Source organism: Rana temporaria, chromosome 2, assembly GCF_905171775.1.
Source record: "Rana temporaria chromosome 2, aRanTem1.1, whole genome shotgun sequence".
In the NCBI taxonomy this organism is placed as follows: Eukaryota; Metazoa; Chordata; class Amphibia; order Anura; family Ranidae; genus Rana; species Rana temporaria.
Window position 1 is genome coordinate 269,010,175 of NC_053490.1, and position 12,438 is coordinate 269,022,612.

General features: G+C 42.3%; 1 protein-coding gene across 2 annotated transcripts in view; it reads right to left on the reverse strand.

The window, feature by feature from the left end:
* The window catches only part of MED13 (mediator complex subunit 13), a 153,182-nt gene that overhangs the window by 35,450 nt on the left and 105,294 nt on the right, over positions 1-12,438 (reverse strand). For both annotated transcript variants that reach the window (XM_040336931.1, XM_040336930.1), the window contains exons 17-21: positions 10,384-10,551; positions 9,885-10,108; positions 9,493-9,682; positions 5,856-6,300; positions 1,060-1,279 (exon numbers count right to left, since the gene is read on the reverse strand). In XM_040336931.1, coding sequence (XP_040192865.1) covers positions 1,060-1,279; positions 5,856-6,300; positions 9,493-9,682; positions 9,885-10,108; positions 10,384-10,551 — 1,247 coding nt within the window. The remainder of the gene's footprint in view (positions 1-1,059; positions 1,280-5,855; positions 6,301-9,492; positions 9,683-9,884; positions 10,109-10,383; positions 10,552-12,438) is intronic.

The window sequence follows — 12,438 nt, forward strand, 5'->3', positions numbered from 1 at the left end:
GATGCCTGTTCAGTCAAAGTTGAAGCCCACCTCACTCAAGCTTCACACTTTCGGTCCTGCAATATATGGTGGAGCTCATTGTGACAATGACAGTTGCGAAGCTTCAGCTAAAGACATCGCTGGAAACAAATGGATTTTTGCACACTTTCCTTCTTGAGGAATAGAGGATTCAAAGTCATTTGGGACTTCCAAAGGCAGTCCAAATGAGGTGGGGGCAACACAGCAAACAAAACGCTGACCGATCCACTCAAAGAGCTTCCTAATGGAGCTTACGCCTAAAGATGATACTATGTGAGGCCTGAACACTGACCTGGTAAAACTTGGAGAATGTGTGCATAGAAAACTAGGTGCAAGTCTTACAAATCTGAGAAACCATTGCCTGATCCTGAAAAGCCGAGAAGCACTCACATCTAGTAGTGTGCCCCTTGAAAACTGGTTCTCCTAGGACACTGGACAAAAAAAATTGAGCCATGCTAGAGTGGAAGGAATTAAATAAAGCTGTTCACTTTGGCAGTGCCCAGATCCTCCTGTATTGGTCACAAAACATGTTTGGCAGGGCTTAATGACCTAATCGGGCACAGGTCAAGAAGTAATTTGGATTACAGGTTATTTTATGGCACAATGCCAAATGGAGGCGTTTTGTTGACATTGCAGTTAACCTTTGTGCATTTAGGAGATCGTGCACTGTTGAATGTGAGCTTTTTTTTTTTAAATGATGTTTAATAAATGTGGCTTAAAAAAATAAAAAATAAACACACTATGTGAATGGGGAATAATGCTTTAAATGACTTCTATGACGGGTAGGTATATATACGGGTATATATATATACACACACACACACACACACACACACACACACACACACACACATTAGTATAATATATGTGTGTGTGTTTGAGAGAAACATAAGAGTGTGAGCTAGCTACAGGGTTTAGGTGCAAGGGAGGAATAGCAGAACAGGAGTTTAACACCACAATATTAATGAATAAGAAATCACCTTTTTTAGGCAACAGTTGGCTAATAAACTGCAAACACACATAAATAGAAACAAACCCTACCTGGACAGAAACTGTATTGCGAATGTGTGGTGGGAGAGTGTTCAATAGTTCCAGAAAGCAGCGGAGAAGTCCTAAAGTCCAGACACTAGATGAACCTGAGCCTTCATCATTATTTTCATAATTAAAAGGATCAACAATATACACCACAATGGCTGGCGGGTAGGTGATAGCATGAGAGTCCCCATCTGTAGGAACTCCAACTTTATCACGGTCCATAGTACTGCAAAAACAGAAAATTGAAAGTTATTTGCATCATGAATTTGTACTTGATAGAATATATTTGTTATATTGCATCACTCTCCCTACAATCCTATATTTACAACAATGAGATTTTGGGTTTACCTATAAGATTATTTTCTTGAATACATCATGGGGCATAGAGCATCTTCATACTTACTGTGATAGCGTTATGTCACCACTGTCAGGTGATTGGACACTGGCAAGAGTCCCCTCCTAGGCATAACCCTCCACATTAGGGAGGGCTTACATTTTTGAAGAAGAGGGGGTGTCCCGTGATGTACTCCAAGAAAAAAAAAAAAGTATACAGGTAAACCAAAAATCAAATTTTCCTTTATTGTACATAACAGTACACAGCATCTTCATATCCATTATGATAGGCAAGTTCTAAAGCACGGAATATGAGGGGAGGGCAACAAGCCAACTAGCTCCAAACAGCTAAACCAGAACAGGTTAGAATCGCACTCTACAATCGGCAAAACACGTCAACCAAAGATATCGTCTCCAGCAGCTCAAACATCAATCTGGTAAAATGTTTTAACAATATGAACTGAAGACCAGGTAGCAGCTTTACTAGCTTAAGCTACTGAAGCCTGATGTTGAATAGCCCAGGAAGCAACCACACTCCTAGTGGAATGAGCCATTACTGAAAACAGTGGCACTTTGCCCTTTAGATAATAAGCCTGAGAAATAAGCCGATTGACCGAATGAGAAGTGGTAGACTTGGAAGCTGCATGACCCTTCATTAGGCCTTCAGAAAGCACAAAAAGGAAATTTGACTGACAAATTGTAGCGGTTGACTTCAGGCAACACCTGATGGCAAGAACCACACCCAAAAGTGAACAACGTTGTTCCTCTGCGCCTGTCGCTTAGGTCAGAAAATCTTAACACATTGTCTCCTGGTTGAGATTGGCAGAAGAACTGGACTTTAGGTTTACAAAAATAAAATGTCTAAAACAGTAGCACCACCTTGTCGTGGAGAAGCATCAGGAACACTATTGCAAGGCGATGTAATGGCAACCAGAAAAAATAACCTTTCAAGTCATAAAGACTAAATGAATATTACAGATGAATTCAATGGAGAGTTCTGCAGAACTACAGAAAAGTACAACTCCAATTCCACAAAAGTTGGGACGCTGTGTAAAATGTACATAAAAAACAGAACACAATGATTCGCAAATCTCATAAACCCATATTTTAAATCACAATAGAAAACATATCAAACACTTAAAACAATAAAAATGTACCATTTTAACCACTACCCGACGGCCGTACGACTTTATACGGCCGCGGGGTGGTTGTCAATCTCTAACAGGCCGTAAAAAGACGGCCTGCGCGCGCATCCTGTGGGGCGGGCGCGCGTGCTCGCCGCATCGCTGAGATGCCGATGCGAGTGCCTGGCGGCTGTAATGTCCGCCAGGGACTCGCGATCGGCGGCTACAGGGACAAGACGTGGAGCTCTGTGTGTAAACACAGAGCTCCACGTCCTGTCAGGGGAGAGAGGAGACCGATCTGTGTCCCTTGTACATAGGGACACAGATCGGTCACCTTCCCCAGTCACCCCCCCTCCACCTACAGTTAGAACACAATTTAGGGTACACATTTAACCCCTTCCTCACCCCCTAGTGTTAACCCCTTCAATGCCAGTCACATTTATACAGTAATTAGTGCATATTTATAGCACTGATCGCTGTATAAATGTGAATGGAGCCAAAAATGTGTCAAAAGTGTCCGATGTGTCCGCCATAACGTCGCAGTCACGAAAAAAAATGCTGATCGCCGCCATAAGTAGTAAAAAAAAAAAAAAAATAATAATAATTCTGTCCCCTATTTTGTAAGCGCAATAATAATAAGTTATTGCGCAAACCAGACGCTTCTTGCGATTTTTTTTTTTTTTTTTGAGAAAAAAAATGTTTTTAAAAAAAAATTGGGCTATTTTATTATAGCAACAAGTAAAAAATAGTTTTTTTTTTTCAAAATTGTCGCTCTATTTTTGTTTATAGCGCAAAAAAAAAAAAAGCAGAGGCGATCAAATACCACCAAAAGAAAGCTCTATTTGTGGGGAAAAAAGGACGTCAGTTTTGTTTGGGAGCCACGTCGCACGACCGCGCAATTGTCAGTTAAAGTGACGCAGTGCCACAAGCTGAAATTTCACCTGGTCAGGAAGGGGTATATGTGCCCAGTAAGGAAGTGGTTAAAGAAAGGAAAAAAAAAAGTTGGGACAAGGCAACGTAAACGGTACCAAAAAGGAAGAGCTGGAAGAACATTTTACAACCAATTACAGTAGGTTAATTGGCAACAGATCAGTAATATTGATTTATATATACAGTTGCAGATTTTGCATGCTCCAGTCTTAGTAGATCTCCCCCAGAGTGGTGTTAAAAGAAGAGGGTCTCTACACCACGGCCCTGTTCAAACTAAAATGCTACTGTCATCAATTTCAAAATTACCTTATTTTTTCCTAACATGGTACATTTTAATTTAATTTTAAATAGATAGGTTTATGAGATTTGCAAATCACTGCAGTCCGTTTTTGCACAGATTTTACACAGCATCCCAACTTTTTGGGAATTGGGGTTGTACCAAGCTAAGGTCCAACAGGAGCCACAGAGTGCTGAAACGCATGGCACCTTGCAAAAAAAAAAAAAGTCATGCAAAATAAAATCTTCAAATTCTGTGGTAAATCTTCCATGAATGCACCTTCAGTAGTGTAGGAATTACTGAATAAGACTCCCCTGTTTCTCAAGACCCTGGCTCTAACATCCATACCGTTAATGAAGGATAGAGGACATGACCTTACGACTGCAGTTTAGGTTGACCTGGGAGGATTACAAGCATTCTCTGCCGACATGTTTCACAATGTTTGAGTACCAAGTTCTCCTGGTCCAGGTCGGGGTGATCAGAACCACCGGAATTCCCTCTACTTGAATACTGCGAAGCAAACGAGGTGGAAGATGAAAACATGAAAAGGCTTAATGAGAGAACTAGAGCATTCACTGCAACGCTTGTTCAGGACATGAACGTTTCCAGCTTTGCATTGAACCTGGATGCAAAAAGATCCACAACCTTGGGTTCCCCAACATAGGCAGACCTTCTTGAACATCTCTGGGTGAAAAATCCATGTCTCTGGAGACCGTTCACTGAGAAAGAAATCTGCCGCCAATTTTCTATGCCTGGAAAGTGGACAGTGTGGGAAAATGGAGTTCACGAAGATGAAATATATTGCCTCCTGAGCAGTCTGTTTACTGGTGACTCAGCATGGAAATCAGCATGATGGGTTTGGGTAGAGGGAGAACCATTTTCCTATCGCTTGCGATTCAAGTCCAGAGGGTCTTGTGCTGGTTTAATGTCAAGGAGGAATCCAATAAATTCCTCCTATTTAATGCTGCTATGACAATCCGATAGAAGAGCCAGGAATGAAATTGGGCAAAGGGAACTGTCTTGAAGGAGGCTACCATCTTTCCCAGGGCCCTCCTGTAAAACCAAATTAAGGGATTTGTCGGGGTCATGAGCAAGATCACTTTTGATGATGTGGAAATATTTGAGTGTGCACATTAGCATCTTTGAGATCCACTGATGCCCAGAAAATTCTGTGCTGGAGAGGGGTCACCACTGCCCACACCAATTCCATCCGTAATTCTTGCATTTGTAGAAACTTGAGTCTTTTGATCCAAGATTGGACAGACCATTATTTAGTTTTGGAAGTGTCAAAAGGTTTCAGTAGAAACTGTGAAACCTTTCATCCTCTGTAACCAAATGGTCACTCTTTGAGATAGAGGATCGAGAGCTTGCAAGAGAAAAGGTTTCTGGATTCAATTACATATTTTTTTTTTTTTTTAAAGCACACGGGAGAAAGCTCTGCAATTTCAGCTAGTTATTGCAAGCCACTATATTTGTGGACCCACTCAGTCGCAATTCTCTTTCTGCCAAATCTCTGAAGGTCTACCGTGTGCCCCACTTGTTCCTCCATAGAAAAGAAGGGGGAAGTGTGGGGGAATGATTCCCTTAAAAGACCAATGCAATTCAGATCGGCAACTATTCCAGAAGCTGCTGCTGAAACTCTGCGATTAGCAGATGCAAAATTCCTCCCTGCACTGCACAGGGTACTGCATTCAGGTTCCTACCTACTTGTTGGTATTTGGGAGACATTGGCCTGCTGACAACATGCAGGGACCTTTTCTCAAGTTTAGAAGTCTGCATCAGAGAGGAAACATGTTGCAAAAAACACTGGTACCCTTCAGGAAACAGGACCTTCATTAGTTTCCCAGTGTCCTGCTACCCCTACTAGGGGAGGCCATGAGTCTGTATGTTTGCTGCTGCTGTTTGGGGGGCGGGCGGTCACTAGGCTAGGGCACAGGTACCAGCATAGGGGCTATACCAGAAGCCTTGTCTAACTGGGAGGGATTGTTCATATCATAACGTATATGAAGATGCTCTGTGTCCCTTGATGTACAATAAAGAAAAAACAGACACCATCCTGATACTAGCAAAGAAGTTGTATAACAAGCTACAACATAGCTGAAAATGTAACAAAATCAGAAAAGAAAATTGAGACTTACCTTTCTGTCACCTCAGACGCAGCTGCTGCTGCAGCAGCAGCAGCTGCAGCCTGTTCACTTGTCACTCCAGTGGTTTGTTGCATGTTCTGCGGTTGCTGCCCTGCTTGATTGTTCTGGGCAGAGGTAACCGGTGCTGGGATTGAGCTGCTGCTATTATTCATGCTCCCATAGGGAGGAAAGCTGCTGCTTTTGCTTCCAGTTATGGAATTCGCCACAGTTGTAGGAGCAGGGAGACCCGGGGCAGTTGCAGAAGGCAAACTACTATTGTTCGGCGTTGCTGCTGATGAGTTATTTGTTGGAGCAGGGGTCAAGGAGGAAGGAGTGCTTGGGTTGCCAGTGCTCACTGGTGGTGGCGGCTGTGAGGATGATACCTGGGTAATAGAGGGTGCATGGTTGGGTTGGCAAAGTAAAGAGTTGTCCAGTGGTTGGGAGGCAAGGTATGGACCTGAAAAAAAAAATAACCGGTTACCATACAACACATTTACAATAAAATGCAGCTTGTAGTATTAAAGTGGATGTTTTTTTTTTAATGTCACAACAGTATAAGATTTCCTATCATCTGTGCCCAGTCTTGCCACAGAGTAAATCCAGCTCTGAGCAATCCTCTTATTGTTCAGTGAAATAAAACGGACTTACAGAGGAAAAACCTTAGTCCGTTCCTCCCCCTTGCTGTGAGTGACAGGTTATTTACATATCTCATGCACTAGCCTGGAGACCGGCATTATTTTTTAATTCCCACCCCCACTCCTTTTCTGAAGCTACTTTTCTGGATTTTGACTGGATGCTGGGTATCATAGCAGCATTTAGTGTAAGGAATACACAAGAGAAAATGCATGTTGACAAGGAGAGTGTAGAGGACGGGGAGTCTACTGACATCACGACTCCACCCACCGAGCTCCAGACAACAGATCCACCCACTGAATCTGCAGTTTTCAGTTCATATAACAGACAGAGGGGAGACATTTGACAGGTAAGGATATATGCAAGAGGCTTCTATATCCTTATAGATCAGCACTATGGCAGTAGTTTAGAAAGGATGAGAGTGGGTTTACACACCACTTTAAAGTTGTTTTTTTTTGTTTTGTTTTTTAACTTCCATTCCATAAAAAAACAAAAAACAAACAGTAAAATATATTCCAAAAATTCGGATCTTTAGACTTCGCACTCCTCCACTCCCAAAATTTCCAACTTCCCTCCCCCACTCCCTTTCAAATATGACAACAGACTTTCTAGATATTCGCAGTCTCGGGTGCCAATCTGGGGGTATCGATCCATGCTTTTCATAAGCTTTCAAATCTACCCATCCTCCACCTTAAATAGGCCAATTTTTCCCCCAATTATATTGTTGACCATTTCCAGCCAATCCATTACCGATGGTGGCTTAGAGTTTATCCACTTATCCAGGTAATCGCCTTTCTAGCTTGATACCACACTCTTCTCTATATATCCCAACACACACAGCCCTGGATCCAATCGTTAAATGTATTCCAAATACTGAGCTAATTTTACCCAACACCTCTTCCCAATATTTATATAGTTTGGGACACCTCCAAAGCATATGAATCAAGTCCCCATTTGCAATTCCACATCTGGGACAAGCTGCATCCGGACGTCTCCCAAACCGGAACAATCTTTTAGGTGTATAACATGCTCTGTGGATGATAAAACGGCATGAGCCTTTGAGTTGCTGAAAGGGACAGTAAATCTATTGAGGCCAATATACCATTCCATTGAGCATCCGTTAAATTTCCCCACAGCTTCCTCCCATTTTGCTCTACTAGGCCAATAATCTGATTCCAGTACTTTTAATACATGTTTTTATAACATTTCGAGATAACACCCTTTTTTTCCCCCCCCAATAAGAGGGTTGCTTATTGAACTCCATTCTTACCTCCCCTCTTTAAAAATTGTCCTGTCAATGCATGACTTAGCTGTAGATATTGATAGAAGTTTTTATTTGAAAGCCCAAATTCCTCTTAGCTCCCAAAATGTCTTCAGTACTCCTGCTATGTAGAATTGCGACAGCCTTACCATTTCCTTGTTTCCAGTTACTAAAACTCTCCAGCCTCTTAAGTTTAGACAAATTCAAGTTATCCCAAATAGGCGTTTACTCTGTAAATCCTGAATATTGAAATATTGTACGAGTTGTGTTCCATACCTTCATCATCAACTTTGCAGAGGGGCACTGACCTCCACCCCCCCCCCCAAAGAATCTGCTTCTAATGCTTCCATCAAGACATGTGGGGTGCAAGCTAATATTGCATGCAAGATATAACTAGCGGTATCATTGCTCATCTCCCAGCCCCCCACCTGTTGCAGCTGAGCTGCCAGGAAGTAGCTCCAGGGGTAAAGCACAGCCAGACCCTCATCTCTCTGCAACTGTAACACTTTAGCTTGCCCTTTGCTCCAAATCAGTTCCCTAAAGACGCCTTGCAATGTCATAAACCACAGTCCAGGAATCCATATTGGTGAATTGTGAAGAATGTAAAGAAATTGAGGCAACCACACCATTTTGAATCAGGCTACCTCGACCCAGTACTGACAGGGGGAGCAGGTGTCATGTCCCACAACTCTCCCTAAATACATTTATTAGAGGCTCTACGTTTTTTGATACATACAACTTAGGGTTCACCGTTATATTTATTCCTAGATATTTAAAACTCTCCACCACCTGTAAAATGTCTAGCACTCTCCGGTAGCTCCCCTTCCAATCAATCAACCGGGAGAAGAATCAATTCCTCCCAGTTGATAGAAAGCCCAGAGATCTGACCAAATATTTTTATGATATCCATTGCTGTGGTTAGAGAGTAATTTGCTTCTCCCAAAAACAGAATATCATCTGCGTATAGCAAGATCTTTTCTTCATTCACGCCTCTTCTAAAGCCTCCTACATTTCCCGCTGTTCTAATTGCTATGGCCAAGGGTTTCAGTCAGGGCGAAAAACAGGGGCGATAAGGGACACCCCTGCCTTGTCCCCCGAAACAGTGGAAAATATTCTGAGAATCTTTCATTTATCTTCACTTTCGCCCTTGGACCAGTATATAAAATAGTTCCAACCATTTTATAATGGAAGGGCCGATGCAAAATGCTGACAAGATCCGCCACAAATCGTGCCACTCGATGCTGTCAAACGCTGTGACAGTATCGAGTGACAGCACAACTCTTCATCCCAACTCTGATGGTATTTGTAAGTTTAAAATAGTCTAGTATTTAACGATGTTGATCTATCAGGGATAAAGCCGAATTGGTCACATTATAGTGTGAATTATCTTACTTAAACTAATGGCTAGTACTTTCGCCAATAATTTAACATCTGCACAAAGCAAAGAGTCTATATGGGTGCGATCCTTCCCCTTCTTTTGGCAATATTATCATAGTCTCTGTCATGGAGAGCAGTAGGTCTCCCTTTTCCAATGCCCCAACTCACACATGTAACCACTCTGGCACATTATCTCTCCATACTCTTTATAAATCTAACTTGGCAATCCTTCTGGCACTGGTGCTTTATGATTAGCTGACTCCATCACTTCCTTTTGTAGTAGTATTAAAGATTTGAAAAAAAAAAAAAAAAATGGTATAGGTGTAAAAGCTAAAGATCTGTTTAACAAATGCACTTTTAAAAGGAAAAATACTATACCTAGTTCATATTTGCACACTTGAGCATACAGTCGCAGTTTGGTGAATGCTTCATTGCTGCCATTAGCTGCCTGAGAAAACCATTCTGTAACTGACTTTTCAGAAACATTTTTTGCTGCAGTGGCCCCAACTCGCATGATGCCATCCGTCAGTTGTTTGGAAATTGCACGATGCTGTCCAAGCCTACAAGACTAAAAGACAACCCACATGAATTAAAACACAATAGGGAAAAAATATAGCAGTAGAAGTGAACATGCTGATGAATGTTTGCATATACACTACAGGAAATTTGTGGTTACCTCTGTACTGTAGTGACAATATATTGACGTGTTTGATGTACTTACATTATGTTACTACTTTATAAATTAAAGTTATTTGGTGCACTTTTCTTACCTCGTACATTGCAGTGAGATCCCGAAAAAAGCTTTTGGCTCCATTTAAGAGAGCCTCGTTTTCTGGGCACACCACTACATAAGCAATGTCTCGTTGAGAACCATATGGCTCCAGCATCAGTCTTTCCCAGTAAGGCAAAGCAAATGGAGAAAGCACCAGAAAATCATAGTCATACCCTACTAGAAACGTAGGAATTGGCAGTGGTTCTGGGGATTCATCCGTTCCTACGAAAACAAAAACAAAAGTTACTGAAAGCTTACAATTTACTGAAGGCTAATGATTTTCTTAAATAATGTATTGCAATTTGAGTAGTAACACTATAAGTTTGATGTGCATTCTATAGTTTTAAATGCTTTAGAGGTATCCAAGCTACTACCATTGGCTAGTGCATTTAAAGCCAATGTGTAGGGCCAATGGTTAGACAAAAACAAACATGATGGGAACACGTTCATTACAGGGTGAAGAAATGCCAAAATTAGTTATAAAATTATTTTCTTACCATATGACCCTCGGCCAGCCATTTTGTGAAACTGTTGCCATGTTAAAGGCCCTTGCACACCCCAAGATCGGACAGTCCGCTTTTTCTGAACTGCGTCCTGCAGAACAGGTTGCAATGAAAGAAGCATACGGAGGATGTCTTGGGAACACTGTTTGCTTGAGTCTATAGCTACAGGGAAAAAAAAAAAAAAAGACAGGTAGAGAAACATTAGGACAATCTCAAGGCACATTATACTAAAATGTTAAAAAAAACACTCAGTTTACATGCATCTACACATGTAGGACACCCAACATTAGAGGCGATTTATTCTTACAAAGCAAATGCACCTTTGCACACTGGTACTGACAAGTACTCCAATGTTTCTCGCCCTCATTTAGCGAATGAAACATCAGTACTGACATAAAGGGGCAGGGTGCGGCAAACAAGAATGCTGTGCAGGCACCAGACATCCCAAGACGTCATTGATCGTTTGTTAGGATGCCAGTGGCCTACACTGTACCCCAGGCTTTAATGCTTCACAATAAAAACCTGTGGATTTGTATAGCAATTATTGTAGTTCCAATTTTTTATATTACACAATATTGGTGCAATGGTTTAGTAAACAAAATTAAACTAAAATGCACATAAAAAAGATATTAAAGCCTGGTTTAAAAAAAAAAAAAAAAAAAATCATGTTATACTAGCCTGCTCTGTGCAGTGGCTTTGCACAAAGCAGCCTTGATCTTCCTCTTTGGTCCCTCGCTGGCACGCCTGACTCCTTCCTCCTGCCAGGTGCCCCCCACAGTAATCAGCTTGCTGTGGGGGCACCCAAGAAGGCGCACTCCCGAGCCACGCCTCTGTCCACACATGCAGCCGCGGCTCGGCCCTGCTTCCTCCGTCTGATTGACTTTTGGCAGCAGCGGGAGCCAGTGAGCCAATCAGGAGTGCGAATGCCCAGAGAGGCAAGGCTCCCATGAACATTGCTGATCGAGAGGGGGCTCAAGCATTTTATAGCTTCATGCATATTTTACACCATTTCATTTGATAAACTCTTTTTCATCATATAGGGGATAAAACGAGTGAGGGCAGTAACAGGGGTGTGTGGATTCGATCAGTGGTTGCACAGCCGCCAGCTCGCTTCTATCTGATAGTTTGCTCGTCTGATTTATATACTCCTGGCGCTACAGCAAGTAAAACAAAGAGAAAGTAAAACACTATACATGGTTCTTGATAGTGCTAAGGGCTAAACATGTATACATTTCTACCTGTGAAAATAAAGTAAGGGAGCACAGGCCCCACCATAAAATAGCAAGGGTGAAAACTGCTGTATTTGAACCAACAATAAAAATTTAAAATTTTGATTACCAATAAAAAAAAATCTATTTTCTGGAGTACAGCACAGTACCAGAAGTCAGACAATGGATTACATAGTGCTATGTTTGGGTAATGACACTTGCAAAAGCATTGCCAATAACACAGAACAGCCCCAAATCTGCTCTTCGGGGGCCCCCAGCCAGCACTTCTGGCCCCTCCAATTTTCCAAGTGCTCACTCTGGGTGCACATAAGACACACAGAGCTATGGACACCCAGGAGAGCCGCTGTTCTCGTGCACATCGCTGGATCAAGATTGGGCGCAGGTTAAGTATTAGGGAGGCTGATGCTGCAAAACAAACTTTTTTTACCTCCATGCATGTATAGAAACCTTCAGCCTTTACAGCTACTTTATCTACTTGCCAACCATCTGCCGTCATAATACGGCGGCCGGTGGGCACGTTCCCGCAAAACGCTGTAGGTGTACGTCGGCTCCTTTAAGGTCTACGACGGGGGACCCGATGCGTGTATCCGGCACCTGCGATTTCTGCCAGCCACTCGTGATTGCGGGAACGTGAGCCAGAATATGGATCTGTCAATGTTAACAGACAAATCCCCATTCTGATAGGGGAGTTAGAGAGAGATCTGATGTTCCTAGTGATTAGGAACAACGATCTCTCACCTCCTTCATTCAGTCCAACGCCCCCCCCACCCCCCGTTGGAAACACTTCCAAGAAACACCTAATCCCTTGATCACCCCGTAA